Here is a 24,503-nt window from a genome sequence, read left to right on the forward strand (position 1 = left end):
TCTCCCCATCTTTAACCATAAATCCACAGACAAAGTGATAAACAACTACCTGACATTCAGAAGACATCTTAAGGCAGCCCTGTTCAGGGAAGTTTTTAACGTGTGATATTTTACTGTATTTTTTGTTTCTATGGAAGCTGCCCAGAGTGGCTGGGGAGGCCCAGCCAGATGGGCGGGGTATAAATAATATATTATTATTATTATTATTATTATTATTATTATTATTATTATTATGCTGCAGAGCTGACGAATGAAGCTCATGGACCACGTCCTCAGACAACAGTTTGGAAACCCCTGTTGTAAGTAAGGCACTTAAAAAACTCTGAATTAAAGGCCAGTGTATGCCTGGTGACAGGTGAATTTACAAGTGCTGACATCTTTACCAAAGAACTTTGCAATAGCAACTGCTTTAAATCAGAGTGTACAGCAACACTGAGTGAACTCTGGCACTATCCTTATCACAATCGTTTCCAGTGCCATGCAGTCATCCGGCAAATGTCATTTCCCCTCCCAAGAGAAATGCCTTACTTTCCGCGAGGCCAGGAATTCCATCCCCCGGGCCACCTGGAAGCTATAGCAGATGAGGTCCTCCAGGCTTAGTGGGCTCTTGCAAGGATCTTCAGATGTTGCTGCAAAGAGAAAGGTCAATGTATATAAATGCGTAATACACTGCACATCCTGATTAGCACCAGCTAACACTTAGTATACAGAATCCCCATCCTTCAGATTCCTCCCTTCATTTCTGGCTTCCAGATATAGGGAGGCTTGGAGTTGTGCAGCGGGAGTTACCCTTAGTGATTCAGCTTGTCATATTGTTAGAGGAAACTTCCATACTGCCCCAATAGCTGCACAATGAAGGATATAACATGTGTATTTTAAATACAAAATACCTATTTTATTTTAAAATACATTCATAAATTGTGTATTTTATCAGCGAATGGTACAGGAACACCTAATCCTATAAGAATGGGGAAGCCAAGGAAACACACTTTGATCTCAATATTCTAAAGCCATGGATAATGATGTAAGACAAAAACCCACCATCCCCTTCTTCTAAATCGCAGAGAGATCGCTCCTCTCCAAAGCCGGAACTGGCTGAGCTCTGGCTGCTTGCAATGCTGTCCAGGCGTTTCTTCGGGTCTGCAGAGACTTCACAATTTCCCTGCCTGTACCGAGCATGATTGGCCTACAAAGTTTTAACAAAGAAAGAAAGAAAGAAAGAAAGAAAGAAGGAAGGAAGGAAGGAAGGAAGGAAGGAAGGAAGGAAGGAAGGAAGGAAGGAAGGGAGATAACAGAACTTGCATTATTCTATCATGACAGAAAATAAAGGGGTGAAAACTCACACCTTATTAGAAAGGGAATATGGATGAGCAGAAGGGACGCGGGTGGCGCTGTGGGTTAAACCACAGAGCCTAGGACTTGCCAATCAGAAGGTTGGAGGTTCAAATCCCCGCGACGGGGTGGGCTCCCGTTGCTCGGTCCCTGCTCCTGCCAACCTAGCAGTTTGAAAGCATGTCAAAGTGCAAGTAGATAAATAGGTACCACCAGGGGGAAAGGTAAACGGCGTTTCCGTGCGCTGCCCTGGTTCGCCAGAAGCGGCTTAGTCATGCTGGCCACATGACCCGGAAGTGGCTTAGTCATGCTGGCTACGTGACCCGGAAGCTGTACACTGGCTCCCTTGGCCAATAAAGCGAGATGAGAGCCGCAACCCCAGAGTTGGCCATGACTGGACCTAATGGTCAGGGGTCCCTTTACCTTTTATGGATGAGCAGTGGGGTAGGAGAGCTGAAAATAATACCAATATATTTCACATCTGGCAACCAACGTGCCCTTTTGGTTTCAGATAGTACATGGGTAGATGAGTCTTAAAAACCCAAGGCACAAATTTTCAAGGCCCTCTAGCAGCTATGGCAGCTCATTTACCAGAAGTAGTATATTGAGTGTTAACTCTGGAACTGTATACTCGATTCTGACCAAACTAAGCCTCCTAGAACACTGTATACATTAGGGGTTCCTAATGATAGAGTATAATTTAGTAATCTACCATGAGAATAATGGAAATGTCCACACAGTAATTGCAAATGTAAAGTGTTAAGGAAGGTATAAACCCATGTCGGCCATGATACAGCCTACAGAAGTGTAGGTTTCACTTAGAAATGTCAAATCGTTATTTTAACTCCTATTTTTTAAATATTTATATTTCATTGAAAATTTTCAGTGAGAAAATAAAGCAACAGACAAAAATGAAGCAAAAAACCAAAACCAAACAAAAAGAATACCAAACTGTGACACAATACAAAATATAGGTATATAAGTAATAGTTTTTCCAACTAATGAAAAATTACTAATGAGACATTATAATTTTTATAACTGCCTTTTGATAGCTGCATTCCAAATATCATTGTATTTATCCAGTTATTTTAACTCCTATTCACACCCAAAAGATCTCACAGTAGAGAAGTCAAAAGGATCTTAAAACTGAAAAGCAGAGCATCCTTTCCCCTACATTTCATGCAGGCCTCACCTTGTATGGAACAAAATCACTCCGCTTGCTTCTCAAGTACACCGACAGATTTCCAAACTTGCAGTACTCAACAATCACCATGAGTGGCCCTAAAGGAACAAAATGGGAACAAGATTTAGAGGACTTTCTCACAGCCTTTCCTCTAGCAACTGCCTATATCAGGTGTGGCTAACCTGTAGCCCTCCAGATGTTGCTGAACTCTAAATCCCATTGGCTCCAAGCAGGATGGTCAATGTTCAGAGAGACGGGAGCTGGAGTCCTGCAACATCTGGAGTTCCTCCCCCCTGCTCCATATCACGCCTGGAAAATGTGTGGTCCAGCAAGCAGAATGAAGCCCTCCTTACCATCACTGAAAACGCACCAGGAATGAATGAAAATATCTGTTCTTGCCTTTCGTTTTGTTTGGTAGGTGTCAAATTGTGCGGGCCTCCTCTCTACATGTTTTATTATATAGTTTTATTATATAGTTGCTCTCACTTTCCCATGCAACATTTTTGTAAGTATTTTAAATATTTGATCCCCACCGGAAAGACACTGATTAGCTTACCAGAAATTAATCATAATAATAAAACAGTGAGAAAATGTATAAAAGGGGGGGGGACCCAGTGGCAAAATATTCAGCATTAAAATGGGAGGGCAAATCAATAGACCCAGCATAATTCTGCGGGATTCATTGTATCTTTCTCAACCTAGAGCTTCTTTTTAAAGTTAAATACCTCAAAGGCACAAAGAATCAATAGGTTCTTTACCTAGTGAAACTTCCCCTCCTGAACCTGAACCTTGGCTTCCACCTTTCACCATTATTTCAGCCAATGAGAAACTGGGTTCATGCATTTGCTGCAGTAAGGCCTAGCTTTGCCATAAAACAGGCCAGGAATGGGCAGGGTGAATACATCCCCCCCCCCAAGCCGGAAGTGGCTTTCTAAGGATGCACAGAAAGGAACAAATAACACTACTCCACATACACATTGCAACCAAGGAAGGAAAGCTCTGATTTGTTGTTATTTGCATTGCTGTTTTACGAATCGTTGTGTCTATTGTTGTTACACCAATTTTTGTGGCTTTTTTTTCTTCTTGATTGCTGACCTCCAGGTTGTTGACAGAAGTCTCTGCAGGCCTAGCTGCTTGAAACCCGTTAATGGCAGACTCTGGGGGGTAAAGCAGTGAGCACCACTGAACTATGCCCTCTCCACAAAGTAGCAAAAAGCAACACTTACCTCCCGGTTTTGTACAGGCCCCAAGTAAATTGACCACATTGAGATGATGACCAATATGAATGAGGATTTTGAGCTCCGACATCAATGCCCTATGTTCACTGTGTGTTGCACCCTCTATAAATGAAAAAGAAAGATAGATATTGTCCTATCTATAGAGTAGCAATAAAGGTCCGCTTGCCATCTTCCTTCCAAGTAGGATGGGAAGGGACCACACAATCCAACAGGTCCATGTGGCTTCTTTATTAACTAAAGAGCAAAATCTTGCGTGATCGAACTTAAAGCCTATGTTCATTAAAGCGTTTTTATGAACCTAAGAAGGTGCTTTATATCAAATCAGACCACTGGTCCATGTAGCTCAGTGTTGTTTATATATTGACTGCTAGTGGCTCTATTTCCCTGGAAAATAGTGGCTCTATTCCCTCTTTTCCCTGGAAAAGACCCTGATGTTGGGAAAGATGGAGGGCACGAGGAGAAGGGGACGACAGAGGAAGAGATGGCTGGACATTGTTCTCAAAGCTACCAGCATGAGTTTGACCAAACTGCAGGAGGCAGTGGAAGACAGGAGTGCCTGGCATGCTCTGGTCCATGGGGTCAGGAAGAGTCGGACACGACTAAACAACTAAACAACAACAATAACAATGGCTCTATAATTTTAGAGAGAAGTCTTTCAGAGCCCAACCTGGAGATGTAGGGGATCGAACCTGGGACTTTCTGAACAGGGGCATAGCGTGGGTTACCGGTGCCTCAGGGCAGGGAATGTGTTGCACCCCTGCTGGACTAGGCAGTGGCCAGTCCCTTCGCCAGCCAGAATCTAAACAAGTGTGCTTCTCCTTGCAAACTAGCCCCAACCTGGGAGCAGAGATAAGGCAAAGAAATGCGAAGCCAAGAGCGCCACTGTGTCACCTCACCCTCCTGTCCTTGCCACAAGGTGCTCTGGGCAATGCATGTGGCTCTGGCAGTGCTTTCCCACCTTCCTCTTCCTCCCTCCCTCCCTCCCTCCCTCCCTCTCAGCCAGCCTAGGGGCAGGTCACATGCAGGCATCCCTTTTCTGGCCACAAGAAGAAGGAGGAGGAGACACCTTCTCCTCCAGGCAGTTCCAGTCTCAGTGAAGGACCCTGTCATTGGGGCACCTGGTTGAACCCCCTTGGAAATTTGCACCTGGGCCCATGACCCTCCCCACCCCTCCCTCGTGCTATGCCACTGTTGCTGAATGCAAAACCCTTCCACAGAGCTACTGTGAGTGTCAGCTCCTTGCTTGAAGGAAGCCACAAGAGGGAGCAAGATGGTATTTTATCTTAGTTTAACAAAGAAAGCATAGTGAATTTAATGTGCTTAATGGAAATTTAACAGAGAATAGGCATAAACCAGGCTTCCTCAACCTCGGCCCTCCAGATGTTTGGAGACTACAATTCCTATCATCCCTGACCACTGGTCCTGCTAGCTAGGGATCATGGAGGTTGTAGGCCAAAAACATCTGGAGGGCCGAGGCTGAGGAAGCCAGGCATAAACAGTGGGCAGAAAGCATGTGTGGAGTTCAGAATATCTAACCAAGTTCAAAACAATCTAATGAACTGGGAAAAGAAACTCATTGCTTAATTGATGCAATAAAATGAATATACAGTGGTACCTCGGGTTACACATGCTTCAGGTTACAGACACTTCAGGTCACAGACTCTGCTAACCCAGAAATAGTACCTCGGGTTAAGAACTTTGCTTCAGGATGAGAACAGAAATTGCACGGCGGTGGCACAGCAGCAGCAGGAGGCCCCATTAGCTAAAGTGGTACCTCAGGTTAAGAAGAGTTTCAGTTTAAGAACGGACCTCCAGAACGAGTTAAGTTCTTAACCCGAGGTACCACTGTACTCTATTCTATTACTGTTATGAAAGTTTCTCACCCCTTCGGTTGAACTAAGTGAGAAAAGATTGGCAAGTTTATATCTTGTAGCTATATCCAATAGCTACAACCATTTGAGGTCTTACAATGTCATCAACAAATGCTGATTGCCCAGAATATCCTTCACAGGTGAATTTTCATTTCTCGAGCCTCACCTTTAAGCATTTTGACTGCAACAGTCCGGCAGGTAGTCATTTTATCGATTCCAAATGCATCTGCTTCAATCACTTGGCCAAAGGCTCCCCGACCAAGCGGCTTACCTGGAGACAAAATTAAACAAAAAGATAAACTTTTTGAATATTTCTACTGTCCAAGCAATTGAAGGGAGCTGGCTACGTATTTAGCAAACAAGGCTGGTGGACCGCGCTGCAATGAAGGCAGAGAGCACCACAGCTATAAAGGGAGCAATCATAAAAGCAGAATCCTGCCTCCTCACATGTTGTGTTACAGCAAAACTTACACCTCAGTGTCAACCAACGTTTCTGGAAATGGCATCAAAACAAGAAGTCTAGAGCACGGGGTTCCTATTTGTGGTCTGTGGTCCACCAAGAAGAGTTTGGATTTGATATCCCGCTTTATCACTACCCGAAGGAGTCTCAAAGCGGTTAACATTCTCCTTTCCCTTCCTCCCCCACAACAAACACTCTGTGAGGTGAGTGGGGCTGAGAGACTTCAGAGAAGTGTGACTGGCCCAAGGTCACCCAGCAGCTGCATGTGGAGGAGAGGAGACACGAACCCGGTTCCCCAGATTACGAGTCTACCGCTCTTAGCCACTACACCACCAATGGTCTGCAAGCTTCATTTAGGCCCTTGACCTGTCTAGGGTTTTGCAGTTATAGAGAGACGATGGCACACCTAGTAAATTAAATGCTCATATTCAGTTCTTTGCTTCCTAGAAAAGGAGGTGCCGGTACTCACTGTGAAGTTGTTACAGTAAATGTCATACTTTTTAATCGAAAAGAGAGACTGCGTACCCTTGACTACCCCTGGGGGGGGAGTACTGCTCCTATTGATTTTTAATTGTCTTTTTATTGCTTCTTTTATTTCTTGAATTTTAACGCACACAACTTGAAATCCATGGAATTCAAATTATAATACAAAACATCCAGTACATAAAAGCAGCTATGTAAATGCAATTTTTTAAAAAATCAAACAGCATTGCATTGCAACTGCTACAAAAGGCAGAAAAATCATTATATGGTCTGCCAAGACTATGTTTTTCTTAAAAAAAAAAGTTTGGGCACCACTGGGCTCAAGTGATTTTGTCTCTAGGCTATTGAACTGGGGAACAGTAGGCAGCACAGTTCAACAGAATCAGGCAAACTAGGCCCTCCAATTTGTAAGCACTGCTTCATCGCCCCAGAAGTGTGCCACTATGATGTAGACGCTCTGAGACAATGGAATTTTACTTTGCAAACACTTATGATTACTCAACTTTAAAAAAAATTTACAAAGACCTGGTTGGAATCCAGTGCTGAGGTCTGGTTATGAAATTAAAGCCTAAGGAATCTCCTGGGAATTTCCAACTCCACTCTAGGTATTTCTTGCAAACCTGAAAGTTTCAGCGCATACATGGTGCTCTCCAGTGGATAGTGAACCAGGAGTTCCAAGCTCCAATCAGAGCACACAATGACCTCCATATTAGATATTAGGATAGCTCAGATGGGTTAGAGTGTGGTGCCAATGTTGCAGGTTTGATCCCTGTATAGGACAAGTTCTGTATTTCTGCATTGCAGGAGGTTGGACTAAATGATCCTCAGGGTCTCTTCCTATACAATTCTATGATTCTATCACACATTTCCAAAACCAGCATCTATAGGACGCACCCGAGCAAAGGACGCACCTAGTTTTTAGAGGAGGAAAACAAGTAAAAAATATTCTGAGTCAAATCAGTGTCAGGGCTGAAGGGGGAAGCCCGGGGTTTCCCTATAAAGCCCTGGCATCCCCAAGCTAGAACAGCGAGACACTGCACAGCACTCCGTCTCTCTGTTCTGGCTTCAGGGACAGCCTTTCAAGCCTCCGCAGGGCAGTGGGGTGCCTTCACCCCACTGCCCTGCAGAGGCTTTGTGCAGCTAACCCCAAAGCCTTTGGAGTGCAGCGCGAGGTCCCGCTGCGCTCCGGAGGCTACACGTTGCTTTCGCTGAAGCCTGCAGAGCGAGTGGGGTCGGTGCGCACCGACCCCTCTCGCTCTCCAGGCTTCAGCGAAAACAACGTGTAGCCTCCGGAGCACGGAGGGAGCGCTCCCTCTCCGCTTTGGAGGCTTTGCGTTGCTTTCGCTGAAGCCAAGGAGCCTCCATTCGCTCCATAGGACGCACAAACATTTCCCCTTCATTTTTGGAGGGGGAAAAGTGCGTCCTATAGATAGAGCGAAAAATACAGTAATTAAAGCAGTCTATGATTTCAAGTTTGAAGGGACATTTCACTTGTTCATTCATAAGGAGACCCACCTAGCTTTAGCCTATCTCTGGGGAATTCCCATGTGTTGGCATCATAAGGAAGACGTTCACATTGTTCATCCATAGGGACTTCATCAGGATCCATGATGATAGATAGGTAGCCAGTCTTTAGTTCTCCTCCATTGGCCTGAAAAAATAAAAGCAGTAGTAGTGCAAATTAAATACAATTATCCTTATGCTTGGGCAATGAACGGTGGGTCACATTTACTGGCATTATGGAAGTCTGGAACTTTTTTTTTTTTTTGTCCACAGGAATGCAAGTATGCAGTTTTGCCCCAGAAACATTGCAGGACATGTGCCCACAAATCATTGTTAATTACTTGCTTTATTAATTTCTGGAAAAGGTCTTCTTCTTCTTTTTTCCCTCCACCAAATGCCTGGTCAATTAAAAAGCACAATTTATGTGCCCTCAAATTCCAGGAAAGAATGTGATGGTACCAAGAGGAAAAAATGCGGCTGTTGATTTAAAGACAATGCAAGAAACAACACAAAAGAGTCCCCATCAGTTTTCATTTGCCATGCAAGATTGATGCCGATGGGACAGTGGGAGAATGGTTTCATTACCCGCTTAACGGTCCGGAGAATGATTACGAGGAGCAACCAGAAGAACATGGCAATTACCGCTGTTCCAACCAGAATAATGAGCTCGAGGTTCGTTTTCTCATCAGTGCCTGGGAAGAGACAATCGAACAGTTCATTGATAGTAGCCCAGAGCTTATTGGGGCAGGTCATCAGCTGAAGTACTGAAAGAGGTTCCTTGTCTGAGAACAAAAATGTTAGGAGTCCAATACGTAGCAAGTCAACGAAGACAAAAATGTGTTAAAGGGAAAGTGTATGTAGGACACTTCAGTACACAGCACAAATCCCTCCACTGGAACTCGAGGTGAATTGACCCAAGAGCAGTCCATAATACTGGTCAGTCAAGGCATTCTCTGATTCATCTCCTCACTCTATGAAATAAACCAAGTTGTGCACACTGGTATGTGGTAATATTGGTCTCCCAGCAGGGAGTAAAGAACTGAGCAGATCCAGTCAAAGTTAAGCACTTTTAGACGTAATCATATGTTCCCACAGAAAGCCCTGGGATTTAGAAAGTGCTTTAATTTTGTTGGATTGTGCCTTTTGTCTCCAGATAAATTTTTCCAAAATATTACTTATTTATACTGCTCTAAATGGATAGAAGCCAACAAGCAGTATTATATCAAGAAAGGCTGGGTAACTAATAAGGTGGGAGGAACAAATCTGTTTATTTCAGGTCTCTCAGTTTCTCATTTTTTTATCTTAAAATTTAGTTTTCCACACTTCTACATCAATTTGATTTTCTTTTTTTGAAAAATTCTCCATGAATTTCTCAACATTTCAGTTTGAATTCTCCTAACACATTTTTGACAATTATACACACATTTCTGCAAGGAATCTCTTGCAATAAAATGCATTTGCTTTCGCCAACATATGCATTTAAGTGTATACTTTATACATGTGGTTTTTGTCAGCATTACTTGGCTAGAGAACTGCATGGCAAAATTCAGAAACATGCAAATATTGAAGGACCGCTGTGTTTTGAAAAGTGTAAATTGGCTAAGTTTCCTTTTTTAAATGCAAACTGTAGTGAATTTATCTCCCATCCCTATTAGTAAGCGATCAGTGGAAGCAAATGGGAAACGTAATCCCGGCTGGGCATGAGATTTTGTTAAATGAGGACTCAATTGCTAGAGGAAGACAGCGCTCCTTGGGAGTAAATGAATCAAGATCCCAGAAGGTTGATGGCTGACCTCACCAGCATAGGAAACAGATGTAGGAGGATCTATACAAAGGAACTTGACCAGGTGTAAAGATTAGAATGCCCAAGAGTTTCAGTATCTGATATAGTGTGAGACTCCATCTTAATATTTTCTTAGGATGTCAAAGTGCCTAAACTTGATTTTGTTATAGACAAGGTGCTATAGCTCAGGGAAGGTGATGTAGGTCCAATTCCCACCATCTTCAGGTAGAGCTGAGAAGATTCCTGCCTGCAACACTTAAAAACTGGTGTCTATCAATGTACACAAAACTAAGATAGATGGCCCAGCAGTCTTATTTAAGTCTGCTTCTTATGGGGCAGTTTACCCTGGAAAACACTGATTAAGCTTATCAGCACCAAAAACGGTTCTGCAATCAACATCAAAAGAACTCATTTCTACCATGAAGTTCACTCTTCACCCCATGGCTGTATATTTCAGCTCTTCCATCACGCAATCTGTGACTCACATTGGTTTATTGTTTTAACATCAATCGACAGCCTGCGATGAGGCGGGTGATAAATTCCTTCATTCAAATCACTCTCTCACAATCACATTTCAATTTCTACAAGCCAAAGTAGGCTACGCTCCAGCAAGTCACGTTTGTTGGATAACCGAAAGCACATATTTACATGGAGGTCTATTTACAGGCACTTTCCATCCCACAAAATATATATATATATATGTCACATGGCATATCACTTCAATATCCTGCTGCAGACTGTAAGAATAACAGGATATAGCTTTGGATTGCTTGGTTAAAATAAAAATAAAAACAAAACCCTCAGCAGGTCATCACGCTGGGGCAAGGTTTCTTTCACTAGCGGACAACTCTTTTTTTAAAGAAATGTGTCTAGAGGTGGTTTGTTAATATGCAAAACAAGAAATTCGATCAGAGATTTTAACAGAAGGTTGAGATCTTTGATGAGTGAATGTGATTCAGTGGAAATATTTATTTTAGGGGGACCACTTACAGAAATGACAGTTCCCTCAATTTACTTCAATGAAGTCAAAGGAGCAGCTCAGATATCTTGTAGTGGTCTACCTAGCATCCTCCTAGTCTTTTCTATTTGGATTTTTACACTTCGGCTTACAGTGGGTTAAGTACTTAATTCGTTCTGGAGGTCCGTTCTTAACCTGAAACTCTTCTTAACCTGAAGCACCACTTTAGCTAATGGGGCCTCCTGCTGCTGCTGCGCCACTGGAGCTTGATTTCTGTTCTCATCCTGAAGCAAAGTTCTTAACCTGAAACACTATTTCTGGGTTAACGGTGTCTGTAACCTGAAGCGTATGTAACCCGAGGTACCACTGTATTTGTTTCTTGGCTACCACACAGTTTCTAGTCTCCCTGACTGGTCTACAGTTCTTACAAACTTATTTCCCTTTAGCCCTGATTCCACTCAACAAACCACATATGTCTCAGTGAGCTCAACGGTTTTCTGCAAGAAGAGCTTGCAACACGCATTTACATTTAAACCAGGAAGGAGAGGACTATCGAGACCCTGCAGTAATTGATTTTCTGCGCTGACGAGATGATCTCTGAGGTACTGTCAGATTTTATGCTTCTATGAGATTAAAATATAAATGCAGCAGAAAGTAACACTTTGCAAATCCCAGAGACCCGTGGTCCATACCAACCTTCTACTTCAAAAAACGCAGCTGCTTTTGAACAGCCCAGGATATTGCAAGCATGGCAAGTGTAGAGACCTTCATCTTCCTTCCTCACCCTCCGTATGGTGAGAGTTCTGTTCCCATCTTTCAAAACAATACCTTATAAAAAAAGACACAGATACAAATGTTTCTTTCATTGCCTTTGTTAATTTGACTTGGTCTTTGTTCTTCAGACAAAGACGCCGATAAACGTGGAATTTTGTAAGAGTTTTCTTATCTTTCACGAGGCTTGTACAGAAGCTCTGCATTTTGTACACTCCAAACCCCCACTTTGACTCTTCCATCCAGCCATGAGCCTCGTTTAATCTCAACCAGAGCTCACCAGGATTAAGCCCCAGAACCTGCTTTCAGTGATAAGGATTAGCCAAACACCCCAATGATAAAGAGGGGAGTTCCTCTGACAATGCGAGCAAGGAAAGCCTAACCACACATTTGGCATTAGGAAAGGGCTTTCAGATCAAAGGGCATGTCTTCAGCACAGGCAAGAGCTCTCTCTCTATATATTCCCTTTGGTTAATTTTACAGTGGCTGGATGGAATTTGATTATCAAGGCCGGCCCTACCATTAGACAGTGAGACAACTGCATCAGGTGACAGATGCTGGGGGCCAGCAGTGGCAGCTCCCCGCTTTCCCGAATTCCCCTGATCAGGGGCATTCAGCCCCTAAAGTAGCCTGCTGTCCTCAAGTGCACTGGAGGACATTATGCCATTGCATTATCCCACTGACAGTCCAGGAAGCTGAAATGGGGTGGGGAGCATGTTGTCCTTTGCCTCAGGCAGCCCTGATCTACCTGCAGAATTCTCCATATCCAGCGCACTTTTAAAGCTCTCTAAGAACCAAAGAAAAGCTTTGCTGGACCTACCAAGCCCAGCTCTGTTTCTTATGATGGCCAACCAAATGCCCATGGGAAACCCAAAAGCAGAATAGTAGGGCATTGGTCCTCTCCCACTGTTATTCTGGGATGCAGAGGCATGATGCATCTGATCCTCAAAACAATACAGGGCCATGGCGACTAATATTGAAATGAATGTGCACAGATTGAAGCAGGATGTTTCAAAACCAATCTAAGCAGGTTAGTTGAATGCATGTACAGGGTCCTCCACTGTACACACTGAAGGCTCTGAGCACACAGACAGAGGCCTCTGTGCACATAACTGTATGCATGGAGATCTTTGTCCAGGGGTTCAGCGCATATGTGTAGATTGGGGGCAGAGCCTAAAGCCACAACGCCAATGCTCATTCACCAAAGCAACAGGTAATGGTAAAAAGAAAGGCTGATAAAACTAATAGTGTGTCCCACTGAATATGAGGAGCACAGAAAGCACATTATGCAAAATGTACTTCTTGGTCAAGGAATAAATTAGGAATTACAAAATCAATAGGGAAATGTAAAAGTAAGCAACAAGGGTTAGCCACAGGACAAAACTCTCAGCCTCACCTGAATCTTCGACAAGGGTTACGTTGTTTTTAAACCATGTGATGAGTGGAGAAGGAATTCCATTTGCTACACAAGATACTTCTATAGTTTCACCAATATTTGTTGTCTGATTCTCAGGGCTTCGGGTGATTGCAGGTGCCACTGGTTCTGTTGCGGTGGTGGGGGGGTAAAAAATTCAGGATTTAAAAATGCAGCTTATGAATTACAATTCTGAATCAGCTGGTAAATCATGGTGCTGTTGGAGCATGAGGTACAAACCAAACATCTATAGCAGATTGGACTTTTGCACTTCCCAACTATTATCAAAATACATTTTAAAATGAATTATTTTGAGGGGGAGGAAATACATTTGAATGTTTAAACTAACATTTTTACGTGGATTTCAAAACCTATAGATTAATCTGGAATTGAGCTATTAGGACTAAACTCATAAAAATGAGTTTTTTATGAGTTTAGTCATAATCACGACACAAGAGAGTTTCCATGGGTTACCTTGAATAGCGAGGTGTTTGACAAGGCAGTGCCGTGTTTTGGTCTTTTTGTCCTGGGCTATGCACACGTAATCCCCGCTGTCCTGGAGAGAAACATTACGGAGCATGAGTTCCATGGTGATGTTCTCTCCATTGGCTCTCGCAACTGTGGCATTCAGCTTCTGAAGAGCGTCCAAGTTCTTGCAAACGGGCAAAGGCAGCCTGCCAAGCCGCACCATGGAAGCGCGAGGACTCAGCTTAAACCAAGTCAGGTTTTCAAAAGTGAACTTGTCTGCCATACACTGCAAGGAGACATTGTGCTTCTCAGTTGGCTGACTCTTAGGCTGAAGGTTAATTTCAAGTCCTCCTGCAAACACAAATGGAGGAACTGGGATCAGTCATGCTGAGAAACATTTTGTATTGAGATGTGCAGCTAACACTTTCATTCTGGAAGTGGCTAGACTTCAATTTCCAGCTCATTACTATATTTATTTTAGTTGTGTCTATACTGCTTAATCATCAAAACCTCTAAGCGGTTTTCTTGAAGCAATATAAAATAGACATTAAACTACCAATAAAATCTGATGCTAAAAAGAAGCTGAGCTAAAAAATAATAATCTAAATATAAGTAAAATCAACCGTTTTTAAAGGATATGCATAATAAAATAAAATGGCAATCAATGAAAACAATGGCAATCGATGAAAACAAATGGCAATCAATGAAAACAGTGAATGCATCTTCCCAATATTAATTGCCTAATATGATTGGTTTGTATTGGTGCTGACACAAAGCAATCCAAACTCAAAACAAAAAATACCTGCTAAGAGAATGCCCACTGATTGTCATTCGGAAAAGACTGATTGATTGAATCAAATGCTTAGGAAATCTAACATTCTCCTCTGTACTCATTAATGAATAGTGTAGCACCCAAAACAGTTGAAATGGATTTGCCCTTCCACCACAGTGTTTGTGAGAAGACTACATGTAAAGACAGACAACCACATACTTCTAATCAGGCTCCACCCCTTGGTAACTCCAATCACCAGATCTTTCCTACCTCACACAAAGGCCTGGTATGAATGCAACAATAAGCATTGTCCATCCTCCTCTCATCCTTTAACCCATGAGGAGATGGGAAGCTTTTGGTTCCCATTTCAATGAACCACAGTTAATAGCACTCTACCTCTGAACTCTAAACTGTGTTAAACCTTAACCATGGTTAGTTAAGACTAACTGTAGTTTGTCTGAGTTAGGATATGATACCTAACTGTGGCTGTTTTAAAACAGATGTGAAAGCTTCCAAACTCCTCTTCCTGGCCACACCAGAGGAGTAAAGGGAAGAAGGGGATTGCATGAGCATGAGTTTTGCTACTGATCGTTTCCATAACAATAAACTATGGCTTATCATTCTGTCCAAAGTGGGCAGTGACTGGATTCCTCTTTGGGGAGAAAGGGGCAACTGGATCCATGGTCAGCACTGACTATAGCATTCCTGGACTTGGCAGTATATCAGAGATACTGCTTGGGTTAGATCCAATCCTGCTCTACCTCTGCATCTGTACCATGGATAATTTAGGAGTAAAAATCTGTTTCCAATCCTAGATTACTCTCACTGAAGTTACGCCAGCTTTAACATGATGGCTCATATAGAAGTGCTGTTTTCTGTTTTGCTACATCAAAATCATAATTTTAGTTGACGTTTCACATTTCACAATCAGAATAGGAAGTGAGTGCTCAAAGTTCGGTTTCCATCTTAAAAGAGTAAAAATGATCCTAAAGACAAACAGCACTTCCACAGAACAATTCTAGGATATAAAGGAAATGGTAAATAGCTCAAGTTTCAAAAGAAAATCTAGTGCGAATGTTGAACTTCCCTGCACATATCCTAGCAGTCTTACATATATTTAGGAGACAATTTTATATAGGGGCAGCATTAATGAAACACATATCCATTTTGCCAATGGCTACACAATCATTGAGCTATACTTACTGGTAACATGAAAGGAAATGACCCTCTCGCCTTCTCCAACTTTGTTACTAGCCACACATCTGTACAAAGCAGATACATTTGCTGCTTGAATTGTGAGGGTGCTTACAGTCTACAAGAGAACAAGTCGAGCCATTACATACCTCACAGGCACTAAAGGATTTGGTTAAATCTCACACAGTAAGTCAGCCGAATATATCACCATGGAGCTATAGGCTATCGTAAATCCCAAGGCAACACAGCCAAACCATTGTTTTAGGTCTCTGAAGCTTCCTTGCCCAGCTGGTTACCCATTTTGGCAAACAAAAGTGAAACTGTTTAACCTTCCTAAGCCATCTTCCTACAATGGCCAACACAGATCTTGTTGTCAGTACAGATATTGAATCAGGAAAAACTGAAAATAGACAACTTTCTCCAACATTCTTTCTGTAATATGATGGTCATCACTAAGATTATTTATACCAAAGTCTTCAACAGGATGTACTGCCTGCTTAGGATTTCAGCCATAAACGTCAACCCTAAACACACTTAGGGGGAGGTCTGTAAGCTCACTGGTAGAGGATCTGCTTTGCATGAAAAGGTTCCAGGGTCAATCCCAAGCATCTTCAGATAGGACAGGGAAATCCTGGAGAGCCTGTGCCAATCAATGTAGACAATACTGAGCTAGATAGACCAATGGTCTAACTCAGTATATGGCAGCTTCCTATGTTCCTTGAGGGTTCTTAATTCACTCACAGGAGCACGGACAGAGCAGGAAAAGAAAAGGAGCAAAGCAGCTGCAATCTCCTATTCAGGAACCACCACTCTCACACTACGTCTTAGCATTACATGTGTGAGCCTGGTCAATGGGAAGAGGCCTAGGATTGTGCTGTTAAGTCTTCCAAGGAAGGGTCAAATGCCATTTATCATAGTTCCACATGCAGCAGGTAAAGGTAAAGGGACCCCTGACCATTAGGTCCAGTCGTGGCCAACTCTGGGGTTGCAGCACTCATCTCGCTTTATTGGCCGAGATGAGTGCCGGGTCATGTGGCCAGCATGACTAAGCCGCTTCTGGCGAACCAGAGCAGCTCACAAAAATGCCGTTTACCTTCCCACCTTACCTTCTACTTGCACTTTGACGTGCTTTCGAACTGCTAGGTTGGCAGGAGCAGGGACCGAGCAACGGGAGCTCACCCAGTCACGGGATTCGAACCACCAACCTTCTGATCGGCAATCCTAGGCTCTGTGGTTTAACCCACAGTGCCACCCGTGTCCCGTCCACATGCAGTAAGCTGCAGTTAAATCATTTTGAAATCGCTCCTGCCATGATTTAAACATTTCCACTTTCAAAGGCTTTTATAATTTGCAATTCTAATTCTAATTCATAATTGTATTTACCTTGTCTCCCCCCAATTTGTTTGCGCATTTTTATCGTGCATTTCAAAGCATGTGTCTGTGTTGACACATTTTAGGGATTTATATAAAAATATTACAGGTGCAATCCTTTGCATGCTTACTTGCGAACAAGTTCCACTGAACTTAATGGGATGTACTTTGGCGTAAACACACACAAGATTACGAGGTATGCCACTATCAGTCCCATTTTACAGGTGAAAAATTGAGGTTGAAAGAGAGAACCTCAGGCCACCTTGACATATAACAGGGCTGGGATTTACACCAAGTCTGCATTGTCCAAGTCTCCCTCACTGAACCACACGGCTCTCAGTTTCATGACCACACTCCTTCATATTTTGTGTTTCAAACAGGAGCTAGATAATGACTGCCTCACCTTCATTTTCCCAGCAATAGCGACAAACTGTGTTTTTTCTGTTTCAATTCGATTTCCACCTCTTCTGTCGTTTATGTCTTTCCACTTCTTACAGGCATAAGGATTGTTCCCCAGTCCAGCTTGGCTGAGTGGAAAAGAACACATAAACAAACATGACCCTTCAAGTTTCCTTTTGTTCGTATCAACAAATGCCCAAGATGTATGCCCATAAGGTTGAGACAGGTACATCGGGCACTGTGACAGAACCTTTTTATACTGCAAACTTGGATGACAGTCCACTAGACTCCCAATGAAAGCTGTGAAGGAGGTGTGAGAAATGAACATCAGTCCCTCTTATACTGAACTCAGGTGGCTGAGCGTCAACAAGACAGGAGCCATAATGGAGCTTATAAGAAATAAGAGGCTTGGATCAGCATGGACAGGTGAACTCTGGAGTAAGCAAGAAAGGGGGTAAAAGGTAAAGGTAAAGGGACCCCTGACCAATTGGGTCCAGTCATGACCGACTCTGGGGTTGCGGCGCTCATCTCGTTTTATTGGCTGAGGGAGCCGGCGTAAAGCTTCCAGAGCAGCACGCGGAAATGCCGTTCACCTTCCGGAGCGGTACCTATTTATCTACTTGCACTTTGACGTGCTTTCAGACTGCTAGGTTGGCAGGAGCAGGGACCGCGCAACGGGAGCTCACCCCGTCACGGGGATTCGAACCACCAACCTTCTAATCGGCAAGTCCTAGGCTCCGTGGTTTAACCCACAACGTCACCCGCATCCCACCCAACAAAGGGAGTACCATACCCAAAAAGAACAGGCAACTGAGGCCTTAGCTATACCAGTGGCTTCCTAGGACCATGGACTGTTGAGTGTCTGTTTGACAAGAAAACCCCCCAACTGGAGGAAGGGTGATTCCCATCTAGCTTCAAGTGGTGGATCGGGACCCATTAGTCAGTCACAGCCTGATGCAGGAACATTAGTTTACTATGGAACATTAGTTTACAGGAACATTAGTTTACTATGGAAGAATATTAAGAAATGGGTCCCCAAATGCATGTTTAGGTTAAAAATGCATCCTGGGTCTTAAAAGGTTGAAGATACCTGGCTTACAATTTCTTGAAGGAGGGCCTAGACTGGCTGGCCGACCTCCTGAACAGAGGTTTCTTCTACTCAGGAGGAGAGGATACACCGCAACTTTTTGTTGCAGATCCTATTTGTAATAAAGAAGATCTCAAACTCTATACTCAACCTCCCAAGATGTTGCTGCTGGCATAAGAATAGAAATTCCCAGCGCCTAGACTAGAGGTAAAGTCCCACATGAGACCACTAACTAGGTCAACTCAATCAGGATACTGATGGGAGGGCAAGAAGCGATTCTGGAAACAAACGTTGATTCATAACTTTGACAATTTGAGTTGATCCCGTTCTAAAGGCAGACAGAGAGCAGCAGAGAAATTACTGGATTCCTTAAAGTATTTCTTTAGGATTCTGGGCCTTGTGCAGGAAATAACTAGCACCAAAGGAAGAAGATAGTGGAAGTCGTTTTTAAAACAACAACAGGAAAGCTGACTCCTTTTTCTTTCTTTCTTGAAAAAAATAATAATAATCCGAAAGGAAGTCTGGCCTTGTGTGAAGCTCAGATAAGGGAAGTGGAGTGGCCCTTGGTCAGAAGCTCTTTCTATCATCCCCAACATCAATCAAGGCACTTCCTCTGAGATGCCCTTTCACAGAGATAAGGCACAGTGTCAAATTCAGCAGAGGGTCGCCATAAGGGAAATCAGAGAAAGAAAACAGACAGATTTGTCATGAGTACGAACAACAACAACAAAATTGCGAGTTAGCTGTTGTCCAGAGTTAAAACCCTGTACTGCATAAATACAATTGACAGTAATCCTATAGACACTTACCTGGGACTAAGTCCCAGGGAGCTTAATTACTTCAGAGTACACACATATATATATGATTACACTATTAACTAGAATGCATTATTGTAGCCAGACCCTCCAAGTGTCCCTATTTTCCAGGGATGTCCCAGATTTACAGAAGCCGTCCCGGTTTATGATTTGATCCCAGAATGTTCCACTTTTCCTTAAGAAGTCCCTATTTTCAATGGAGAAATGTTGGAGGATATGGAGTTATCCAACCTCTGAGCCATCTGAAGGCAATCCTGTATAGGGAAGGTTTTTAAAAATGTTTATATATATGTTGGAAACTGCCCAGGGTGTGGGGTATAAATAGTAAAATTTTAATTATGGAATGGGACATCCCTATTTTCATTGGAGAAATGTTGGAGGGTTTGCCATAGCCCAGGAGGACTGTGGGTAAAAGTGTAAGAGTTCTGCTTATTAAATGCTAACAGCATTGCTCAGGAACTCTAAGAAGCCACACACAAAAATCGGTGTAGAAATAAATGCTTAACAATAGTAGAGTTATGAAAGGTTCAGCCTGCCATCTTGATTCAAAATGGTTTCCCATTGTATCCAAACAGACAACAATCCACTCCTTGATCTCAGGAACCATCATGCAAAATTTGGTTATGATATCATAAGAAGTGTCCAAACACACAGGGAACAAACAACTTTCCTAAATATTTAGTAGCTTTTTATCTTTTTAAAACAATTGTTTTGTGGGTTTTATACTGTCAGCCATCTTGAGCAACTTTGTGCAGAAGGCTGGGATATATATATAGCTCAGCTTAAAACAAGCAAACAAATAATCCTAACAGTGCACTAAGCCATCAGTTAAAAATAATACTTCCCAAACTTAACAGAGAAGCATGTGATACATAGATACTCATTTAGAGACTCCTGTGATGCATGTTTTGCCCTTGAGAGTGAAAATATTTGGGTGTTTAGCTGCCTGTGTTGCTGGAACCAATTCCCAAGTGCTTCACATTCACAGAGTCATAACAGAGCTGGAGGAAGTTGTGTCGACTGCCAGGAAGGGGTGGAAATGAATATTTTTATACAGCCTCTGTTCTTCCTCCAGTCTAGCCCAAAGTTAGGTTTTACTTTCCCGCTTCACTGCACCAAAGAGCTATTTCAGTGAATAAGGTACAGCAAAATAAATTGAAAGAAACATCTTTGGCCAGAAGTCAGGGCTGTGTGCATTCTAGGGATGAGGATAAATAGGAGGTGAGAGTTTGGATTTCACCAGACACTGTGGTTAGAATGAAACCTGAAGTAGATGAAAGAAGAGGCTCACTAAAGAAGGGGAATGAAGAATGCACCAATCCAACACTCACTGTGACTTGCTTACCTAGCTAGAAACCATGATATCCTCTCATGTCTGAATTAAGCAGCTGATGCAGGTAATAATGCCCAATGAAATTTGGGAAGCCAGAGGTGGGTCTGATAACACTGCCAGTGCTTCTCAGAGATTTCTGATTTGGCATACAGAGAGCATTACAAGAGAGAGCACTCCCAGCTGATCTTATGGATTGTTATAAAGGGATAAGGCAGCCTCTTTGGCACACTGGATCCAAACCAGGAAAAATAGATACTAAAGTAAAGGTAAAGGGACCCCTGACCATTAGGTCCAGTCGTGGCCAACTCTGGGGTTGCGGCACTCATCTTGGTTTATTGGCTGAGGGAGCCGGTGTACAGCTTCCGGGTCATGTGGCCAGCATGACTAAGCCGCTTCTGGCGAACCAGAGCAGCGCATGGAAACGCCGTTTACCTTCTCGCCGGAGCGGTACCTATTTATCTACTTGCACTTCGTGCTTTCAAACTGCAGGAGCTGGGACCGAGCAACGGGAGCTCACCCCGTCGCGGGGATTTGAAGTGCCAACCTTCTCATTGGCAAGTCCTAGGCTCTGTGGTTTAACCCACAGCGCCACCTGCGTCCCTTAGATACTAAAGTAGTTGGACCCTTTTTAGAGAGTCTCCAAGCAATACCAACTTATGGTTGAATCCATGGCAAATTGTGTTGTACTTACTGTGGGTTGAAAGTACATTCTTCCTCAAACTGCCAGTACCACTGAATCCTGGCCACGGCTGGAACAGCGTATACTGTACATGTTATGGCTTGGGTGGAACCATACTTATATGAATCCACAGGAGCTAGAAGGGCATTCTCTCCAATTTGAGGTGGAACTGCAGGAGGAAAAGATAGGCAATTACATTTGTGGGTTCCAGCAATCACCAATGATTCGCAGTGAGCAGTTACAAAAGAAGGGAAGGGTGTTCTTCAAAACACAGGACACAAAACTACCATCACTGTTTGACAATAACCCAAGGGACAAAGGAAAAGGTAAAGGGACACCTGACCATTAGGTCCAGTCGTGGCCGACTCTGGGGTTGCGGCACTCATCTCGCTTTATTGGCCGAGGGAGCCGGTGTACAGCTTCCAGGTCATGTGGCCAGTATGACTAAGCCACTTCTAGCGAACCATAGCAGTGCATGGAAACGCCGTTTACCTTCCCACCGGAGCGGTACCTATTTATCTACTTGCACTTTGACGTGTTTTCGAACTGCTAGGCTGGCAGGAGCAGGGACCGAAAAACGGGAGCTCACCCCGCCGTGGGGATTCGAACCACGACCTTCTGATTGGCAAGTCCTAGGCTCTGTGGTTTAGACCACAGCGCCACCTGCGTCCCTCTAACCCAAGGGATACTATTGTGCTAAAAAAAATGGATACTTTTGATGCAGCAGGCAGAAATATTTCCTGAGCAGCCAAATGAAGGGGGAATTTGAGGAGGTGAGGCTGAATGGGGCAGTTCAGGGGTGTCAGGAAGGATGGGCGAGACGCAGGAGGACAGCAGGGGAAGGACACGCGATATGCGGAAGTCATGGAGAGCAACGAAGACAGGAAAAGAGCAGGACACAAAGGCAACTCCTACATACACACACAGAGTGCGATGGAAAAAATAATCTTTTGTGAAACAACTGGATAATCAAAAGTCTTCCAAATAAATAAACTGAGGTGGATGTTGGAGTCAAGCAAAATAAGCGCAATGGATGGCAGCCCACCTGGGGTTTGAGAGACCAACAGCTTTTGTTGCCTGTCTGAGGCAACACAAAGGGAGGTGTGGTGAAAAAATAGAATAACAGAAGGCTTACTAAGTCAATGATTTGGCACCCAACACTACTGCCAATGTGCTACTGGGCACAGTTCAAGGTTCTGCTTTTAGCAACTTGGAACCCACCTTGCCCACTGTATTTCTGGCAACTGTGCTCATCAGATGGGGCACTGCTGAGAGTACCAGATGCCCCAGAAGTGTGCTTTAGCTTGTACTAGAAACTGGGGTTTTGTGTAGCAGTTCCAGCTCTCACAAATCAGTTACCAGTCAAAATTAGACAGGTGCCTAGCATGACGTTTTTGTTGTTGTTCAGGAGAGCTTACTCTGAGGTGCAAACCGTGTAGTTTACAGAAGATCAATTTTATATTTGACAAAATTGTTTTGCTGCTTTCAGAGTTTGATTAACAGATTAGAGTTTCAGTTTCTGTGTTTTTATTCTGTTCTGTACACCACGTACACTGCTTTGGTAGCTTTAGCCTGCGAAGTGCGGCTATAAATGTGTTTAATAAATACAGTGGTACCTCGCAAGACGAAATTAATTCGTTCTGCGAGTTTTTTCGTCTTGCGAATTTTTCATCTTGCGAAGCACGGATTCGCATAGGAATGCATTGAAACCAAATTCCCATAGCAATGCATTGAAACTTGCAAGACATTTTCGTCTTGCGAAGCAAGCCCATAGGGAAATTCATCTTGCGAAGCAACTCAAAAAACGAAAAACTCTTTCGTCTTGCGAGTTTTTCGTCTTACGAGGCATTCGTCTTGCGAGGTACCACTGCAAATGAAACTGGATTGCTGTGTTTAGAACCACTCTAGAAAATGTGTTAACGGGATGGTTATTTTAATATATATGTATGTTGCTGTTCCTCCTCCCCCATGTGGAGAAGAGGGGGAAAATTGGTTTGCTCTGCAGTTTAATGCAAATCTACCTAATTCATGCTTTCCCAAACAATGTATAAACCAGTTACAGATAGGTAGCCGTGTTGGTCTGCCATAGTCAAAACAAAAAAAATTCCTTCCAGTAGCACCTTAAAGACCAACTAAGTTAGTTCTTGGTATGAGCTTTCGTGTGCATGCACACTTCTTCAGATACACTTGTATAAACCAAAGCACCACTATTCTTTGAAACTCACACTTCTCCACCCCCAAAAAAGGTAGGAAAATCCTATTAGGATTACTAATGCACAAAAAATGCATATATTTGGGAAAATAGCATACAAAAATTCTTTGCATTAGAGGAAATTGCTTAGGAAAAAAATGAACTAGGCAAAATTGCACGCAAAAATTGTATATTAAGGGAAATGCATGCCAAACAATTGATTGGCGGGCGGTGGAGAAACAGAAAGAAATCAAAATTAAGAGCTGCATCCATCTCTGCCTTAGGGTAATAATGACTGGTAGCCATAGCTCTGTATTCTGAGGGGCAGCAGTCCAACTTTTTGACCTATCAAAACATGCACATAAAAGCCACTCCCCACAGCACCTGATGTAAACAGAGCATGCCCACACATTGGCAGCTTGTCATCGACTTAAATAAATAAATTTTTATTTATACCCCACCCTTCCCGGTTCAGAAAACAAGGCTCAGGGCGGCTAACAACAAATTTAAAACACTTAATTGATGCAACAAAAAACAGCATAAAATACAGGATAAAACGTGGATAACAATAAATTCAGAATTCAAAAATCAATTTAGGGGGGGAAATCCATTCAATAAACATTAGATGATCACCAGGACTTCAGTGGACACAGAATTTCCCTCTGAAGAAAACAAAGATTTAGGAGAGATGAATTTACCATTCACAACCAGATGAAAGGTGTGCTTCTCTTGCTCTTTGTTAATGGGATTGGTCAGAATGATGGTATAATTCCCAGCATCTCTCTCGCTCACTTCGGTGATTGTCAAGGAGTAACCGAGTTTAAGCGTTCGATTTGCAGCTATGGGTTTTCCGTTTTTATACCTGCAAAGAAATAAGCAAACAAAGACATAAGTGTTTGCTCGGCGGGCTTTAAAAAATAGAATGTAATTAGGCAGAATAAATTTACTGAATTATTCATCGTAAGAATTCTTGCCCACCCTTCATAAGGTCCCAGGCGTGAGTTACAGCAATATTAAATAGAGTTATAAAAACATATGAAACAATTACAATTATAAAAACCAGTAAGCTGCATAAAACCATTATAATGAGCGAACAGCATAGAGTCATCAAAAGGAGGTGGATCCCAGAAAGCTAAATATCTTAACTATCAAAGGTCAGGTTAAAAACCTCTGTTAATATCCTACATTTTTTTCTGGA

General features: G+C 42.9%; 1 protein-coding gene across 1 annotated transcript in view; it reads right to left on the minus strand.

The window, feature by feature from the left end:
• KDR (kinase insert domain receptor) overlaps nt 1-24,503 on the minus strand; it is a 49,643-nt gene that overhangs the window by 10,113 nt on the left and 15,027 nt on the right. Inside the window, exons 9-22 of the mRNA XM_081926503.1 lie at nt 24,004-24,167; nt 21,127-21,283; nt 17,205-17,328; nt 15,440-15,548; nt 13,471-13,815; nt 12,979-13,125; nt 11,508-11,639; nt 8,656-8,762; nt 8,083-8,218; nt 5,791-5,895; nt 3,742-3,855; nt 2,525-2,613; nt 1,042-1,186; nt 529-629 (exon numbers count right to left, since the gene is read on the minus strand). Coding sequence (XP_081782629.1) covers nt 529-629; nt 1,042-1,186; nt 2,525-2,613; nt 3,742-3,855; nt 5,791-5,895; nt 8,083-8,218; nt 8,656-8,762; nt 11,508-11,639; nt 12,979-13,125; nt 13,471-13,815; nt 15,440-15,548; nt 17,205-17,328; nt 21,127-21,283; nt 24,004-24,167 — 1,975 coding nt within the window. The remainder of the gene's footprint in view (nt 1-528; nt 630-1,041; nt 1,187-2,524; nt 2,614-3,741; nt 3,856-5,790; nt 5,896-8,082; nt 8,219-8,655; nt 8,763-11,507; nt 11,640-12,978; nt 13,126-13,470; nt 13,816-15,439; nt 15,549-17,204; nt 17,329-21,126; nt 21,284-24,003; nt 24,168-24,503) is intronic.

Source organism: Podarcis melisellensis, assembly GCF_964234715.1.
Source record: "Podarcis melisellensis genome assembly, chromosome: 9".
In the NCBI taxonomy this organism is placed as follows: domain Eukaryota; kingdom Metazoa; phylum Chordata; class Lepidosauria; order Squamata; family Lacertidae; genus Podarcis; species Podarcis melisellensis.